General features: G+C 40.6%; 1 protein-coding gene across 3 annotated transcripts in view; it reads right to left on the reverse strand.

Moving 5' to 3' along the window:
• The window catches only part of RPS6KA5 (ribosomal protein S6 kinase A5), a gene marked incomplete at its 5' end in the record, with an annotated part of 78,343 nt that overhangs the window by 16,173 nt on the left and 42,737 nt on the right, over positions 1 to 19,433 (reverse strand). For 2 of the 3 annotated variants that reach the window (XM_084270602.1, XM_084270604.1), the window contains 2 exons: positions 11,337 to 11,440; positions 14,193 to 14,276. In XM_084270602.1, coding sequence (XP_084126728.1) covers positions 11,337 to 11,440; positions 14,193 to 14,276 — 188 coding nt within the window. The remainder of the gene's footprint in view (positions 1 to 11,336; positions 11,441 to 14,192; positions 14,277 to 19,433) is intronic. The other variant, XM_084270603.1, reaches the window with a different exon arrangement.

Below are 19,433 nucleotides of genomic sequence, written 5' to 3' on the forward strand. Positions count from 1 at the left end.
AGGGGGCTGGGAAGAGTGTTCCCCTCAAAACAATGGTGAAGAGAAAGCATATGGGGAGCTCGCTCTCTCTTTCAATACAAGAACTAGTAGCCATCAAATAAAGCTAGTGGACGTTGTCTGGACCAACTTCCCTGCTCAGTCACCTAGAGCTAGTTGCCTGTGACCATGTCCAGAAGGAGACCCCACCATGTCTGTGGGCAACCTGTGCCAACCTCACAGCAAAAAAAATGTTCCCTGATGTTCAGAGGGAACCTCCTGTGTTTCATTCAGTTTGGGCCCACTGCCTCTGGTCCTGCCAGTAAGCACTACTACAAAGTGCCTGGCTACCTCACCTTTACACCCACCCTTCAAGCATTTATACACAATGATGAGAACCTCCTGAGCCTTCTCTTGTCCAGCTGGAACAGCCCCAGCTCTCTCAGCCTTGCCTCATATACTTCAGTTCCTTAATCATCTTTGCAGCCTTTGCTGAACTCTCTCCAGTATGCTCATGTCTCCCTCATAGTGAGGAGACCAGAACTGGACCACTCCAGGTGCAGCCTCACCAGTGCTGAGTAGAGAGGAAGGATCACCTCCTTCAACTTGCTGATACTTTGCCTAATGCAGCCAAGGATACCATTTGCTGCCTTTGCCACTGGGGTACCTTGCTGGCTCCTGTTCAGCTGGGTGTCTCTGTATCTGTAAGCATACTCTCACTGTGGTGAGTTTGGAAACAATAAATAGGAGGACAACAAGAAGGTTCTGGGGGGACCTTACAGCAGCCTTTCAGTAACTGAAAGGTGCCTATAAGAAGGCTGGGGAAGAACTGTTCACAAGGGCATGTAGCAATAGGATGAGGGGTAATGGTTTTAAAAGGGTAGATTCAGGTTGGATATTAGGAAAAAGTTGCTCAATATGAGAGTGGTAGATCACTGGAACACGTTGCCCAGAGAGGTAGTGGAGATATCCCTGGAGATATTAAAGATGGGGCTCTGAGTAACCTATCTAGTAAAGATGTCCCAGCTTACTTCAGGAGGGTTGGAGTAGATGACCTTTAAAGTCCCTTCCAACCCAATACATTATATGACTATTCTATGACTTAAGAGTGCCTCAACTAAAGAAAGATGGATTTCACAGGTCTAACAGACTGTGAGACTGAAACTTACATTTTATGAGGTTGCAACAACACTAAAATCTCAATTGTTATATCATCTCTGATCGAGCTTCAGTTGATCACTGCAGGATGTGTCCAAATCCCATTTAAAGTTTCTGCATGACATATCCTTAAAGTTAGCTATCCCATGGGAGTTGATCTTGAAATAAGTAACTTCTTGGATTACTCCAAAAATAGATGCAAACAGATTGTTTCCTAAATAATCTTGTCCTGCCAGTGTGGAAGGACAAAAAACAAGTTCAATATGCACAGATCCCAAGGGTTGTTTCTTCTGACGTAGTATCCAATTTCAAGCAAACAAAAAGACAAAACAAACTAACCTCTTGGTTTAACTAACCCTAGGAAATTACAGTCTGACTTTTAAGATAGGTCTTATCTTTAAATTACGTAAGGATGATCTGCTAATAAGGATCTAAATCACAGCAACTCTGCCGGCAGAAGTGACAGCAACCATTAGCCTTGTTCTCAACTTCCAGACACACTTCATTTTACTGAAAAGGAGAAGAAAGTACAATATTGCCAAATGATTTCTTAATTACAGATGTTAATACCAAAAGGATTCTTACACTATAGGACTGGTGGTGAAGTAAAGATTCAGCCTCTTCAGAAATCATCCAGTTTCAGAAAGAGGAAGCGGGTAAGGAAATAAGAAAACTTTCCTGTTGTAAGACAGAAGACAGGACATCTTGATAACAAAATCACTTGATTTACAGGAGGGCCAGTAAACCTACAACATCTTCTTAGCATGAAAATCACTTCAGTTAGAGAAATCCAATGAAATGTATTTATCAACCTTTCTGACAAGAGAATTGGAAATGTATAAAACAAAGATCGTAGAAAGAAACAAGCTCTCTCTGGGCTCTTGGACTCTCAGAAGAGTAAAAAACCCAAACATAACCAAACTAAGTCAGGAGTCTTTTAACTGATTGCTAAAGCAACGGGACCGAGACTCTGGGATGTCCTTAGAATAACAAAGAGGAATTCTAGAGCAATTTCCTGTCTGAAAAATGTCAGAGATTATAGATGACCAAGTCAGGTAAGGATTTGAAAATGTCTCTGAAAAGACACTGGATTGGGATGATTGGTAACAAAGAGAACAAATGACTACAATTTCTCTGTGCAGCCCCAGATGATCGGTCTCTGTAGTAGTGATGCTGGTAACTGCTAGGAGTGAGATTCTTGCCCTTCTTTCAGGCTTCTGATGCAAAATACAAACATTCACATCAGGAAAAGAATATAACAAACATTAGCAGTGGAAAGTCTTTTACAGAAACCTGCACTGTAAGGGTACCAGAAAATTATTGGCTAAAAGTTGTACTTCTGCAGTAACAACATTAGAAAGTCTCATCCTTCCCACTGAAAATTTCCCATGACACGTTGTACATCTTCGGTCAGGCTGAGAATTGCAGTTGGTTGTACCATCAATGAGTTAACTGAGCAGAGTTCCAGAGGAAGCTGAGACAAGTTTCTAAAATAACTTTTGATGTTACTGGACATTCTGTTCTTTGAGTAGAATCCACTCCTTAAATTCTTGGGGGAAGTAATCCCCTATAAAGATTATATCTGTCAAAACAATCAGCATACATATATTTGGCCAATATAGTTTAGAGTAACATTCTATTTAACTAATGGAAAATTTCTGTGGCAACAGCATCAGTAATTCCTACCTTTTACCAAAATTACTGTTTTAAATTGTTTCTTTTTTTAGGCATAATTAACAGTGAAGTGGTATTTAGCTACGTGAAAAGGAAGCTATGTTTATATTAAGGAGTACCTTCCATTCGTTGACCTTCCCAGAGCCCACTGCAGAGAAGGCAATGTCTTGCCATGCTGTACAAGCAGATTCCATGTAAGCTGCATTTATACATGCCAGTGGCGTTCCATGAAAAATATTTTTGAGGTTGACTGATACTATAAAATATTCATGACGCTCTGGACTGGTTCACAGAATCACACTACAGAAGTTGTGAAGAATAAAGCTAATTTCTTTAGAAGTTCCAGGAACTAGTTACAATTACCATGAATCTCAAGTGTGTTAAGCAGTATACTCATTAATTGGGATGGAAAGCAAGCTGCCAGAAAAGAAAGACCATATGGTATCAACATATGAGAAAGCAGAAGCTGGTGAAGACTAATCAAGTATCTTGATCAAATAAAGAGTGTCTGGCTTCACAAGTGAAGTGTCGTACTGAAGGGTAAATCATTCAAGGCTGTAGCAGTAGTTTGTAAAGTGTTCTCAGGAAAGAAGCTGCATGTGTCAAAGTCCTTCCTGGGACATCTGTGCTTCTGAAAAGAAGCTACGGCCTTCAGTATCTTTCCTTTCCTCAATCACCTCCATCCTCTAGTACAGATGATGTTTATGTAATTCAGTAACAGTGGCAGAAGTAAGCAGGAAGCATCAAGTTTCCCAAATGGCAACTGTGGTCAAAGCTGCTGAAGGACTACTCTGCTGTATTTTCTCCTCCTAGCCCAGTACAACCCCCTGAGTTGAGATGAGCTGAGTTTACCCCAGCTGATGAGAGCACTCTGGCTGTAGTGAAAACACTTTGAGAAAAACAATCTCATGTATAGGACGAGGAAGTTATCACACTGAAGTCCTGCATCGTTTCCATCTTACCCTTCTCTATGGCAGACCATGCAGAGCTAGGGGTAAAGCCCATTGGTGGTGTTTTTCAGGAACTTAAGCTCTGATGAGCTTCTCCCATAAATACTACCAACCAAGAGTACACATGATAATGCAAAGGACATGCTAATAATGAAAAGGAGACTCTTGATCTTCACTGAGTGAAAGGTAGACTAGGGAAATGGCACCATGGCCTTTAAACACACCTCTTTAACAGGCACTTCAGAGCCACTCCTGTGTAAGAGGTGTAGGCTGCTGAGCCTGACAAATCCACCAAGGACCTCGCTGATTTTGTTATGAAAAACAATTTAATGGAGTTGCCACCACTGATCTGTGCTAGCTCCCAGTTTAAAAATTACATAGACTGACCCCATTTCTTTAATCTGTTCTTTACCAAAGCACTAAGGACTGGGACATATGTTTGCTGGCTGAATAAAATACTCTTCTACAGAAGGCATATTATTTAAAATCAATCAGAAATGCAAAAAACCCTAAGCCAAAGGATTACGTTACATTGCTAGTCTGAAAAGAATTTGAAGAGGTCTCTGACCTTGTTCATTCCAGGAGGATATTCTTAAGGACTTCAGCAGGAACACCCTTGCAATGCTCAATAAAGACCTTATAAAGTAACTGTCATTGGGAGTTTTCCAACATGGACAGCAGACTGCTCCCAGTGGTTAAGATAAAACGAACAGGGAAAATATGCTGCTATTCAGAAGCTGAAAGATATTTTCTAAGTTTTCATTTTAATTAACTCTGTAAATAGCTAAAGTAGTCAAAATTCTGATGTGTTGCATAGCTGAGAAAATCCAATTTATGTGGAAGAATATACAAACATCTACTGACAACAGGACCGATTTGGTAGTTTGACCTACTGACCAATTTTACCAGAACTACTAATGCCAGATTCTTTAGTTCTGGCTTTGAGCAGTCAGATCCACATGTGCATCTCCAGCTCTAGGCAAGTTGGAGACTTTCATGCAAAATTTATGATTTTCTTAACACCACCTGCTTTACCAAACAATTGAACTGATCTGGTCATTGATGTGAAGTGATTCACACCAAATCAAGTACCATATAGTTGCCTTCACGTGGCTGAGATTTCCTAATCCATCACCATCTGTTAGAAAAACATCACTACATTATTGTCTATCAGTTCATAGACTCTGGAATTCCATCTAAGCATTAAAATGCTGTATATTCTAGGTAGATAGCTATAAGCTGTCTATAGGAAAAAATTCCTGAAGGCACCATGTAAATTACAAGTTAGATTTAATGACTTCTCCGTCCCTTAAAAAAATCTATCAATCACTGCAGTAAGTACACTCAGAAAATACAGGAGTCTCAGTATGCACCTGCTATGTATCTTCCCAACAGTTTCATCAAAAAAAGGTTTTTTTGCAGAATCATGGACAAATATCTGGACAGGATCTAATGAATGCTCAAATTTCAGCCACCCTCCATGAGGCTTATATAAAGTCTAACCACCAATGTCAAATAAAGAGCACAGGCTGATGTTAGCATTAATATGCTAATATGGCATCACATGCTTCTACAGATTGTGTTACAGATGTATGTATGTATAAAAAAGAAGATAGCTATCTATCTATCTATGCATAACCCCAAAGTTGCTAAGATTTTGTAAGATGCTGCACAGCAGCAAAATAATACGCCAAAATCTTCATAGTCACCCTGTATGGATGTATGACAAGACCTTAAAATGGATTTGTCTTTCATGTCAGTGCTACAAATGACTCACAGTCAAACTGACAATGGGTTTGATTACAAACCCAGTCCTTGCCTTTGCTCTCGCAGGATGGGTCCCACCCATCCAGTTCTGCAGTAATGGAAGTCCAGAATTCTCAAAAATGAAAGATTTGTAAAGAAGGGAGAATAAGGGGAAAGGGCATACTAGGAAGAGAGAGGTAAGTGAATACTTCTGTGACTATTTTTTACTCAAATTTAATAATCTGTAACACCAAGAAATTGAACGACAACAGTCTTCATAGACAGAGACACAAAGGAAATTAAAGTATGCACTTAACTAAGTTGCACTTGCCAGGAAAGAGAAGTCCACAGTGTTGTCAAAAAGGTTATGATTGTAGGAAGACAATCTCTAAAGATACAAACCACACAGTAGCTATTTCTGACAGAGTAACTGAAGTGTCCATTGGAAGGAGATTTCAGAACAAAACTTCATGCTCAAATTTAACAGCAGATAGTCACTGTGCCACACAAGAGATTACAGTTATCTAAAAATATCCAAGATCACTTCCTACCCAGGTAAAAGAAAGACCTTGATTAAATTAAAAGACGACTTTCTTCCTTAAACTCAGAAAAATCAAAGACCACAGAAATTGCACTTGTGACTGAGCATGAGAAAACTGAATTGCCTAAGTGTTAAAGCATATTTAGGTTAGGCAATACAGTTTCTGTTTGGAATAACTGACACAACAGAAGTTTGTACCAACTCATACCTCTGTGGCAGTGCTAGTGATTTCATTACCACTGCCAACTGTAAGCATCTGAAGACGTTCTCTGCAATTCAGTTTTTCATCAGTTCAGAAAAGAACTGAAACTAGAAAGATCATACAGAAACTGTGGAACATATTCAGTTAAAGGTGTAAATATATCTAGAGTCTACACCCCAATTCAACAGAAAACTTTATAGAAAAGGCTGCAGATATAACTGAAAGAATTAACAATAAATTTAAGAAAGGACATGAAGTGCAACAAAATGATCAAGGAAATAAAGATCTTGGCTTCTGGGCCAGACAGGCTTAGGATAAAGACAGGTACTGAAAATTCAGCTGTTATTTCTTGAAAGAGCTGAGTGTGCTCACACTAGAGATAAATACAAGGAAAATATTTCTGAAAAGCTATTAACATGGTAACAGGAATTTCTAAATTTAGTAAGTTAGCACATTGGTAAGGGTGGAGGCATGCTCCAAGCAAGTAGCTCTACAGTTCTGAAGTTGCTACCAACTCTAACAGTACACTTCAATCTTTAGAGAAAGGTTTTCTTTCCATCTTCTGAGATGTACTTCTGCTTCCTACTATTCTGACCCTCTGCCTGGGCTGAAGGAGCACCACTGCCCAACAACATCTCACATCCATTCCACCTGCTCTACCTTACCCTCAGGGAAAGCCCTGTCACTCCCCAAGTAACACTCCTGTTACTTGGGAGTACACAGCAACCACCATTCCCCAAAAGGTTCTACATGACACAGTGCAGCTGCCAGCAGACAGAAATGTCTCCATGTGCTCAGCCACACTCTTAAAAGGAAAATAAAATTCATTACATAATAAACTGCAAACACACAAAACCAGATGTCATCCAGTACAGACACTGCTATCAATGGAAGGGGTTCAGAAACCATGGGTCTTCTGAGTACAGATGCAATCAAGCCTGTAATGCAGTTATATAGTTTGGACCAATGAGATTTCAGCTATAAACTCAGGGCTTAATCAGTTGGAAGCAATAGAAAAGGAGAAGGAATCAGATCTATCAGTGCACCACTGGCATCAACAAGAGGAACCCAAAAGAAAAGGAAGGAACATCTTTTTGTTCTGATGGTGAATTCTTACTTCCCTTAAACAAAATCCTCTTGAAACATCAACAGGAATAAATTGTCCATATGTGAGAAAGAACAACATGCGCTGGGTTAAGAAAAGGCTTTTTCAAGAAACAGGAAGACTGGAAAAGGTCTTTAAATAAAGAAAACTAAGAATTTACCTTCTAAATCTATCAAAATATAAGCTGAAAGACTACAGGATTACTCTCTGTGAAACTGTAGCATGAACCAAACAGAACAAAAGCATACTGAACAACAGCACAGTAAACTTGCCACAACCAAATTTAGATCAGCAATTAGGTTATTAGCCACTGGAGGATGGATGTTAGCAACCCTACAGTTTCTCAGCTCTGAACTTAACCTTAAATCATCAGAAAGATCAAGATTTTAAAGAGCACATATGGACCTACAGAAGTCACAACTGACTAATCTAATAGCCTTGACCTTAGGTAGACACAATCCAGGACGTTCCTCCAGTGCACTGACCATAACTTCCCAATGCAAATGGTGGATGAGCGCTGCTGGATCTTGTGCTTACTAACAAGGAGGGACTGGTTGAAGACATGAAAGTTGTGGGTAGGCTTGGCTGCAGTGATCATGAGATGGTAGAGTTCAAGATCTTATGCAGTAGGAAGAGAGTATCAAGTAGGACTGCAGCCATGGACTTCAGTAGGGCCAACTTTGGCCTCTTCAAGTAATTACTGGGGGAAATCCCATGGGACAGGGTATTAGAAGGAAAAGATCGCTGGTCCATATTCAAGGATCACTTCTTCCAAGCTCAAGATCAGAGCATCCCAATAGGAAAGAAGTCAAGAAAGGGAGGCAGAAGACTTGCATGGATAGACAGGACACTGCTGGGCAAACTCAAGCGGAAGAAGAGAGTCTACAGTTCATGGAAGGAGGGGATGGCCACTTGGGAGGAATATAAGACTGTTGTCAGGACATGTAGGGTAGAAACTAGGAAAGCTAAGGCCTCTCTGGAATACAACCTTGCAAGGAATGTTAAGGCCAACAGAAAGGACATCCTCAAATACACTGCAGACAAAATTAAAGCTAGAGGCCATGCAGGCCCTCTGTTGAATGAGGTGGGTGCCCTGGTGACTGAGGATAAGAAGGCAGAGTTACTGAATGCCGCCTTTGCCGCTGTCTACGCTGCTGGAGACTGTTTGCAGGAGCACCAGATGGCTGAAGCCCCAGAGAATGTCAGGATAAATGAGGAATGTGCCTTGGTTGATGAAGTACTTGCTGAGGGTGGATGCTATTCCTTCACCAAGGTCGTCAATGAAGATATTAAACAGGACTGGACCCAACACTGAGCCCTGGGGAACCCCGCTAGTCACAGGTCTCCAGTCAGATTCTGCTCCACTGATCACCACCCTCTGAGCTCAGTCTGACAGCCAGTTCTCAACCCACCTCACTCTCCACTCATCTATCCCATATTCTCTCAGCTTTGCTATCAGGATGAAGATTGGGTCAGGGATGAATTCAGCCATCTGGACATCCACAAATCCATAGGTCCTGATAGGATGCACCCAGGGAAAGTCATTTCTAGGCCACTATCCATCATCTATTGCTACATCTTGGGAAACAAGAGAGGTGCCTGAAGACTGGAGGAAAGCAAAAGTTGCTCCAGTCTTCAGAAAGGGCAAGAAGGAGGACCCCAGGGAACTACAGACAGTCAGCCTCACTTCCATCCCTGGAAAGGTGATGAAATGACTTGCCCTTGGTGCTGTCTTTAGGCACATCGAGGATAAGAGGGTTGTTAGGAGCAGTCAACATGGTTTTACCAAGGGGAAGTCACGTTTGACTAATCTAACAGCCTTTTATGAGGATACAACCAGGTGGATAGATGATGGTAGGGGGCAGTAGGCCTGATCTACCTTGAATTCAGTAAAGCATTTGAGTTGGGCAGAAAGAGGTTTAATGAGATTTAAGGGCAAGTGTAGAGCCTTGCATATAGGGAAGAATAACCCCAGGTACCAGTGTAGTTTGGGGACTGGCCTGTTGGAGAACAGTGGAGGTGAGAGTGACTTGGAGGTCCTGGTGGACAGCAGGATGACCACAAGCCAGCAATGTGCCCTTGTGGCTAAGAAGGCCAGTGGCATCCTGGGGTGTATTAGAAGGGGTGTGGTTAGTAGGTCAAAAGAGGTCTTTCACCTCTACTCTGCCCTGGTGAGACCACAGCTGGAATATTGTGTCAAGTTCTGGGCCCATCAGCTCCAGAAGGACACAGAACTCCTTGAAAGAGTCCGGGCCATCTTGAAGGGCCACCAAGGTGATTAAGGGAGTGGAACACCTTCCTTAGGAGGAAAGGCTGAGGGAGCTGGGCCTCTTCAGCTTGGAGGAGACTGAGGTGTGACCTTATTCATGTTTATAAATGCATAAAGGATGAGAGTCAGGAGGACAGAGCCAGGCTCTTCTCAGTGATGGCCAGTGACAGGACAAGGGGCAACGGGTGCAAGCTGGAGCATGGGAAGTTCCATGTGAATGAGGATGACAGAGCCCTGGGACAGGCTGCCCAGAGAGGCTGTGGATAAATTCCATCCGAATGCATTCCTGTGTAATTTAGTCTAGGTGATCCTGCTCTAGCAGTGGGAATGGACTTGTTGATGATCTTTCAAAGTCCCTTCCAACTCCTAACGTTGTGTGATTCTGTGACCCACCAAAAAACCTGCATTTTGTCACATCAAATGTCTGCATTTTGTCATATCAAACAATGACACCCTGTAGAATACATATCTAAAAAGAGCCACAGCTTTTCCCCAAACCTGGATCTGTAAAACTCAGGTCAATGTTCTCTCTTAAAAAAAGGCATAGAGTGATAGGATGAGGGGTAACAGCTTTAAGCTGAAGGAGGGCAGATTTAGATGAGATATAAAGAAGAAATTCTTCACTATAAAGGTGGTGAGGCACTGGAACAGGTTGTCCAGAGAAGCTGTGGGTGCCCCCCTCCCTACCAGTGTTCAAGGCCCAGTTGGATGGGGCTTTGGGCAACCTGGTCTAGTGGAGGATTGAAACTTTGAGGTTGCTTCCAACCCAACTCATTCTATGATTCTATAACAACCTTAAATATCAAGTGATTTCAGGTGATGGTCAGAATCACAGTAATACATTACAATAGAGGCAAGAGTACGTTCTTAGCTTGGGGACTGTATTTACAAGCTGATCTTGAGAGTGGTTGCTAATCTGTGCAATTTAAGCTCTCAACTCCTTGCTCCAAGAAAAATCCAGTAATAGGAAACATGCATCTAGGGGGGAGATTTCAGTAATGTGTTTTAGGCAAGCTTATTGTCTTGTCTTTTTTAAACATTCCAAGGCTTTTATGTGGGTAATAAAAACAAATCTTCAAAGTGTAGAGATTACTAAATGTAACAAAACTGATAGCCAGGAAAATTTTACATGTAAAAAAATACAAGAATGTTATAGGTTAATTCATTTTTGTATCCTATTCACTTCTCAGACATGCAAGTATGGCTAGAAAAGATCACATTCTTTGTTGTGTGTTACACCAATAAAATAAATATACCTGTGACAAAAAGTGGGAGTATGGTACATGCTGACACTTTAAACTTGTAGTCTATGGAATAAGTTAGCAAGAGCTGACAAAAATATCTCTAGTTAAATATGTTTCATGATGTAAAAGAATATTGAATGTGATAATTCTGTTTACATATAATTTCATATTTCATTTGACTTCCTTACCAACAGTAAACATGCAACAGGGTTGAGTATCTGTGGTTCCACTGCAGTTCAAACAAACAGGTCTTTTGTAAAGGTCATTTCTATTATTTCAATAACCTGTTGAGGTTAGTAAAACCTATCTGCTTTCAGAGGTCATTCTGTTCAACAGAACTGGAGCACCTGAAATGTTACCCTGGTAACACTTTCCTCCAAAATTTTAGATCAGAACTGTCACAAAACATGTATTATGGCAGAAGTGTCACTTCGTGAGCAAGCATGCCTGCTTTACTGGGTTTAATCTTACCTAGAAATCTCTGCTTGGGAATTCTTCTCTCCATCAACTGTGAACGGTGATGCTCCAGTTAACAGTTCATACATAAGAACACCAACACTCCACCAATCAACAGCCTATATAACAACAATAATTACATATGTTATGGTATGAAGTAAAATTGTTAACAAAAGAGGAAACAAAGCAACACACCAAGAAAGCAACTAGCAAAGGAAAAGCCCAGAGATCAATAGAAAGGCAAACCTGGATACAATAAAGCGTAAATGATTCCAGGAAGTATTACCTATGATAAATTGTTTTAAAATATCTCCACTTAGCTGCTTCAACTAATTTCTCAATCTGAACTTCCACTGACTACTAAAGCTCCTTTGCCTTTTTTGCCTTTTTTTATCCCATAATTCATTTTTATTTTTGCCGTTGTGAAGTGATATGAATTCTAAAACATACTCACAATAGCAGAGTAGCCTAAGCCTTGCTAAGTAGTTTTAGGTTCATTCCTCCTAAAAACTCAGGTATGAACCTAATTATCTTTCCAAAAATACAACCTAAGACTACAGGTTGCAGTTAATCAGAGCACCTGCAAACGCTTTCAGCTTAAATTCTCCAGTAACACACGTGATCTTTGGCTTCCCATCTACTAATCACATTATTCATATCTCTGACACCATATAACTTAGAAAATTCTTAAAAAGAAAGATGCTACTATGAATAATAAAGGAAGGAGTCTAGTAATTTCAACAAAATAAATTTAACTACAGGTGTTTGAACATCTGTTTTAGTTCCATGAAATTTGCAAATGAAACTGAAGTTCTGCTGTATTTGCATTAACAATTCTAATACAATACACAAAGAAAACTCATGAAATGACAATTTGGCCTCATATTTTAGGTTTTTCGCTCAAGATACACAAAATATGTTTCATATTCAGCCAAGAATATCTAGAGGAAGTCTCTGTACTGCTACTAATTACTGTTGCAAATACACAATGATCAGAGAAAAACCAAGAAGAGTTTTTTTTCTTGGCATATTTTTCCAAAAGAAAAGGAGGATCTGCAAAATCTTAATTTTTTTTAAAATTTAGAAAGCCTTTTAGAGAAACAGCACAGCTATCTAGAGGAGATAACAAATCAAAACCATTGATTAATGAGAACATAGCATACTAGAGCAATCTCATTTTTAAAATAAGATCTTCGAGTAACTGGATATACCGTACATATGAAATACACTGCATCACATGATGTTATCAATGGCAGGGCAAAGAGTGTGTGGTGTAAACTGTAACCATCACATAGGTAACTGAAAAATCACCTTTATTTATCAGCTAACATCTCGTATCAAACTGTAAAGCTGTTTCTTAAATAATAATGTATAGCTCTGCACTACATCTAATGAAAGAATCAGAACCAAACGTAACAGAACAGAGATCCCTCTTCAAACCAGCAACAATACTGAATGTATCAGCACTTGGAAACACAGAATCACAATTCAAAGTGACTGATGCATTGGATAAATGCTCTGAAACTGGCAAGACTACAGAAAGAAATAAAGTGAGAAAGAAATAAAGAGCTTCAACTCCCAAGTTTGTAAAATTCCATTTTTAATAATAACTAAACAGTATGGTAGAAAAAGATGCAGAGGTTAGAGTGGAATACAAAATAGGTGTGAGACAATGACTAAGTGAAAAGACAAAGCACATTCTATTTTATGTTTAATAGAAGAATCAGGGATGTGACCATTCTGCCATGCTTCACACTGCCAACTCTTAGCTGAAACACTGTGCCCACCATAATGCTCCAGACCTGAAGAAAATACACAGGCAAAAACTCAGACCAAGAGAGAGGCAGAACGCATAGAGAAGAAAGAACCTTCTCAGGCAAAAGTCAAACTGAGTCCAGTTAGTGGAGATAAAGGAGACAGAGGATGACATAACATTTTCCAGTGCTTAAAAAGGCTGTTATAAGAGGAACTGTGATGAACTGTATTCCATTACCCCAACAGAGAGACAAATTAACTCAATCTACAGTGAGAAACCTCAGAGATTAAACATTCTCCAGAACTTTTCAGTATAGGGAGCAAGCAGAATAATTTATCTAGGAATACAGAATCTAGAATTATTTTTTGGAGTAGGGTATTTGGTTTCAAACACCATCTGTGAATTATGGTTGTCGTGATCTTTGCTGCCAATTACTGATATTTTATTTCATAATAAAACTTGAGCCTCAAGCTAAATAGAATTTTTACAATCTGAGAACCTTTAATACATTAATAATGCACTTGCTACTTCATGAACCATCACAGATTTCCCTCACGTAAAACTGTGATGGTTTAGGCCCAGACTGAGCACCAGTGACCACGTGCTTACTCCTCCCCCCCACCATGGGATGGGGAGGGAAATCATGAAAAAGAAGGTAAAACTTGTAAAGGAATGTACAAAGCAGCTGATAAACAATGCAATCTGCTCAGCACCCCAGCCTCTCCCCTCCTCCACAGCCAGTTCTCCCTTACATGCTGAGCATGACACCACAGTATTGAATAACCCTTTGGCCGCTTTGGGTCTGCTGTCCTGGCTGTGTCCCCTCCCAGCTTCTTGGGAAAACTGATTCTATCCCAGCCAAAAAACAGGATAACAATTTAAAAAAATTAGAACAGAAATGAGCCTGCATACTTCTATAAAATCTTACTTTTAAAAGCTGAAAATACATCATATCTCGATGGTTTTAATTACAGGCAATAATCTATTTTAGGAGAACCTGAAATAAGTCATGTTTAAATAAGACACTACCACATTTTACAAAAGCTCCTCAAGCTGACAACAGTGTTACCTAGAGAATCAATTTCTTTTCAGTAATAAGCTTCAATAGAACATACCTTATCATGTCCTGTATCTCCTCCTCTTACAATATCTGGAGCCATGTATTCTATTGTTCCACAGAAGGAATATGCTCTCTCATTCTAGCAAAGAAAATAAAAGTTCACATCAAACAATTATATTATACAAACTATATGGGACAGATATGGCTAACAGTTCCAAGATGCTGGCAGCAATTCTTCTTCAAATAGCTCTGAACAGCTAGCTAAATCACACTCCATCATACGTAGAGACGTATCACATAACACTATGTTTACAGTCTTTTATGAAAAAATAAAATGTTGTAAGTTTGTGTGGCAGTCTAAAATAAGCACACAAAAATTAACCTATGGATATTAAAAATAAAATCTTTCCCCTAAGTCTAAATGATTGATCTATTTCAAAATGACACAAGATTTCCCAAGGCAATATAGACACACATTCTGAAGGCTGCAGTATCAATACTCTAGTCAACAAATGAAACCTTTCCATTAAAAAGAGCATTTCATTGCAAGATGTACAATTTGACTAAATTGGATAAAAGATCCTTTGGGTTCCCCATATTTAGGGATTACAACCTCTAGAAAAGCAATTTCCTTTTGTAACACATACATATACAAAGAACACAACATTCTCTCAAGAAGACACTGGGAGAGAGACAAAGAAAGAAAGAGAAAGGCAGACAGACAGACAGACAGAGCCGCAAATTCCATTTTACTCTACACACTGAACTTACTGCCTTGCTTATGTTCAAAACTAAGCTGCTTTCACAGGCATGTATAATTGTTCCCTGTTAGCGATTTACCTTTGAGGTCAACATGAGGTCATGCTGTACCTTGCTAATGACGAAAGCACATGTGTTTGGGCCATGCAACATTGTTCCTCCCTTATCCTTCAAGCTTCTAGCATTTTGGGGAGAGATCCTGACAGGTCCTTTAAAGAAGAGTGTTCAAAAAAGCAAATATTTCAAAAGTCAGGTTTTACATTTGTAGATTCAGATTTGGAGTTTAAAACAGGTGCTATGCAAGAGAATGTACTACACTACTGAGAGGAGGGAGTCCAAAAGTAGAAATAGTGCTCAGTGCTATCCTGAGGCATAAAAATTAAGCAGCCCAACAGCATATTATTAAACTGTATTTATTAAAATACATATACTGTGACTGTTTTTTTTTTGGGTAAAATTCTGAGTTCAAAATAGTTATAGGCTGCATTTTGTTCAAATCTCATCTTGAAATACTAACCTCCACGACAAAACCATTAAATAAAACTTCCAGGATTTCACTTTCATTTGACACAACTATTGTTTCCCTTTGATTATCTTTCCCAGTACCTGTTATCTAAAGGAAAAATAGTGTGATAAAAAGCAAGAACAAAAAAGAATTTCAGAAGTTCCTAGCCTTCCATCCTGGCACCAGCCAATCTAAAGCTAGTTCATATATCCTGCTGTTCATTCTTCCTTCAGCTGGGGAGGGGAGGTGGGGAACATGGGATGAAGGAAAAGGGAGGTCAGCAAATAATACAAAACTGTTCTTTGCTTGCTACCTCTCCAAAGAGTAAAAATGCAGCCAGGCTGAGATTTATGAAAACAATTTAGAATGCTAATATATGAAAAGAAATTGATTAAAACCATTGAGACTTAGTTGGCTGCAAATTCAGCAAGTCACCTTCAAAATCATGGCTTTTCTGCATCCCCATGGTGTAATAAAGCTGGCTACAGGACACTTGGTGACAAGAAACAGGCTGGGGGCTGTATGTGCATGTGAACAGTGGTACAGCAGAACCCTTATGATCTCAGGTACCTTTTGCTAAAACATTTCCAAACATGCAGAACAACTTGTACTAATTTTTTTGAGGAAGAGCTGCAGTCCTTGCTCTGTTTAACTGGTGGTTCTGATTTTCAACTGTGTTCACTTTTTGTCTTTTATAACAATTTTAGCTTTTAACATGCAAGATGGAATTTCTGAAATAACATTTGTAAATCTGTTTTCTTTCTTTCTTAAGTTCAGCTGTGAGGGTTTGTGGGGGGGTTCACCTTTCCAAATTCAGGGTTTAAAACACCCACAATTATTTTAGAGGCTTAAAATAAGTGGTATTGCATCATTTAATATACTTTATCATTAAACTTTCAATAAGGAAAACTCATTTATAAATGGAAAATACTCTGGGGTATGCTTGCAATGAGTCTTAAAAAACCCCAACTTCTAGCGAAGTACTTGTATCCTTTAGCTCTTGCTTCCTTCTCAGTTTACAAGTGGTCCACTACTGGAATTCAAGGCTGAAGAGAGCCAAGAAGCAGCAAGCAGATGGATTACCACACTCAGAGTTCTTAGGAAGAACTTAAATAGTAAATTGGAACTCAGAATTAGAGGGGGGAAGGGTGTGTGGAAATGGACTCTGAGCATTTTCTTCATGGTCAACAATTTGCCATTACCTATACTAGTGTCATATGTCCAGAAGACCTGTTGGAGCCAGCCTGTGATCATAGAATCATAGAACATGTTGGGTTGGAAGGGACCTTTAAAGGCCATCTAGTCACACACTCCCTAGAGTAAGCAAGGACATCTTTAACTAGATTGAAGCTCTGAGCAACCCATCAAGCCTGATCTTGAATGCCTCCAGTGATGGGACATCCACCACCTCTCTGAGCAATCTGTTTGTGTTTCACCACTCTCATAGTAAAGAACTTCTTCCTAATGCCTAATCTAAACCTACCTGCTCTAGCTTAAAACCATTGCCCCTTGTCCTATCACTCCACACCCTTGCAAACAGTCCTTCCCCTGCTCTCCTGTAGGTCTCCTCCAGGTACTGAAAGGCCTGAAAGTCTCCCCTGAGCCTTCTGTTCTCCAGACTGAACAAGCCCAACACCGTCAGTCTGTCCTCACAGGAGAGATTCTCCAGTCCCCTGATCATCCTCTGGACCTGATCCCAGAGGTCCATGTCCTTCTTGGGCTGAGGGCTCAAGAGCTGCACACAGTACTCCAAGTGGGGTCTCATAAGAGCAGAGTAGAGGGGGAGAATCACCTCTTTCAACCTTCTGGCCACACTTCTTTTGATGCAGCCCAGGATGTGGTTGGGCTTCTGGGCTGTGAGTGCATATTGTTGGTTCACATCCAGTTTTTCACCCATCAATACCCCCAAGTCCTTTCCACAGGGCTCCTCTGTATCACATTGTCCCCCAGCCTGTATTGGTAGTGAGGATTGTCCTGACCCAAGTGCAGGACCTTGCACTTGTCCTCACTGAACTTCACGACATTTGCACAGGGTCACCTCTGCAGCCGATCCAAGCCCCTCTGCACAACATCCCGTCCCTCCGGCATATCGACTGCACCACTCAGCTTGGTGCTCTCTACAAACTTGCTGAGGGTTACAGGGTGACCATTGCAAAAAGCACACCTGGTAACAACTATTTATTGTGCCTTATTTAATGACACAAAAAAGGTCAGAGACTACAGAACATTCATAAAGCCCACTGTCTGAACGCAAAGCATTCTGACTCCACTACAAATTGACACATGTTTGCCTTCACAGGATGCTGCAGAAAGTCCTGACCTCCAACAGCTGGAGTCACAAAATCTGGATACTTCTTCGTAAGACACCTCTGTTTATGTTGTGATTCATTATGTTACAAGCCCTACCAACTACCCTAGCCACTGCTTAGTGAGCAGTTTTTCTAGTGTTAAGTTTCACTAGGAACACATGTAAATTTGTCACTGTTAAATATGCCCCTTAGAGGAAGTCATTAATAGCCTTTACTGCTACACATTACCCATTCAGGTCTTTCCTTTAAGGTCGCCCCCAAACATCCTTTTCCCTAAACTAAAAGGTCCCCATTCCCTCAGCTGCTTTTATTAAAAAATTGTGATCTAGTCCCTCCATCAGATTGGCTACTCCTCTCTGGACACCCTCCAGCACCTCAACGTCTTTCTTATAGTGAGGAGCCTAAAACTGAACACAGAACTTGAGGTGCAGCCTCACCAGTACCATGTACAGGGGGACAATCACTTCCTGCTGGCCACACTATTTGCGATACAAGCCAGGATACTGGTGGCCTTCTTGGCCACCTGGGCACACCACTGGCTCATATTCAGCCAACTCTCAAACACACACACATCCAGGTCCTTCTCCACTGGGCAAGCTTCCAGTCACTCTTCCCCAAGCCTGTGGTGTTGCGTGGGGTTGTTGTTGATAGGCACGGATAAAGTTAATTTCCTTCCTAGCAGCATGTAAACCTGAAACACAGCGTTAAAGATAACAATGCTGATAAGAGACTGATGTTTTCAGTTGTTCTCTCAGAGTCAAGGATTTTTCAGCTTCTCATATTGGCCTGCAAACCATAAGGCAGGGGCCACCCAAGAAGCTGGAAGGGGACACAACCAGGACAGCTGACCTAAAGTGGCCAAAGGGATGTTCCATACCCTATGATGACATGCTCAGTATGTAGCTGGGGCTTGGTTGCAAGGTAGGGCAGCTTGAGAACTATCTGAGCATCATCTGCTGGTGGTGAGAAATGTTGCTGTTCACCACTTGTTCTGTATATTTTTATCTTCTTCCTTTTCTGTCCCATTAAACTGTCTTTATCTCAAATCTAACCTTTTTTTTCTTTTTGATTCTCTCCCCCATTACACTGAGGCAGGGGGAGGGGGAGTGAATAAACAGCTGTGTGGTTGCTTTAGCTGCCAGTCAGGTTAAACCATGACACAGGACCAGAGGCAATGGGCACAAACTGAAACACAGGAGGTTCCCTCTGAACATCAGGAAATACTTCTTCACTGTGAGGGTGACTGAGCACTAGCACAGGTTGTCCACAAAGGCAGTGGAGTCTCGTCCTTGGAGACATTCAAAAGGCTTCTGGACATAGTCATGGGCAACTGGCTCTATGTGACTGTCTGAGCAGAGGGGTTGAACCAGATAACGTCCAGAGATCTCTTCCAACCTCAACCATTCTGTGATTCTGTGACAGGGAGTCACTGTAAGTTCTATTTCACCATTAATTTGTGAAATAGTATTGCACTCAAATCAAATATGCAGCCGTCCCAAAATTTCAAAAGCCACAACCAAACCTAAGTTGGTATATCCCCCCCCCCAAAATTTACATTTCACTCAACATTGTAACATGAATCCAGATTCCAGAATCTACACTACTGATACTTCCATGTTATGAGATGTTAAGACAAGAACATAACAGGTGAATTCTCTGAACACACACACATCTTGCAAATACTTGAGCTTAATAAACGTTTGCTTAGTGTAGCAGGCTCCCT

This window comes from Gallinula chloropus (genome assembly GCF_964237585.1).
Source record: "Gallinula chloropus genome assembly, chromosome: 14".
Lineage (NCBI taxonomy): Eukaryota > Metazoa > Chordata > Aves > Gruiformes > Rallidae > Gallinula > Gallinula chloropus.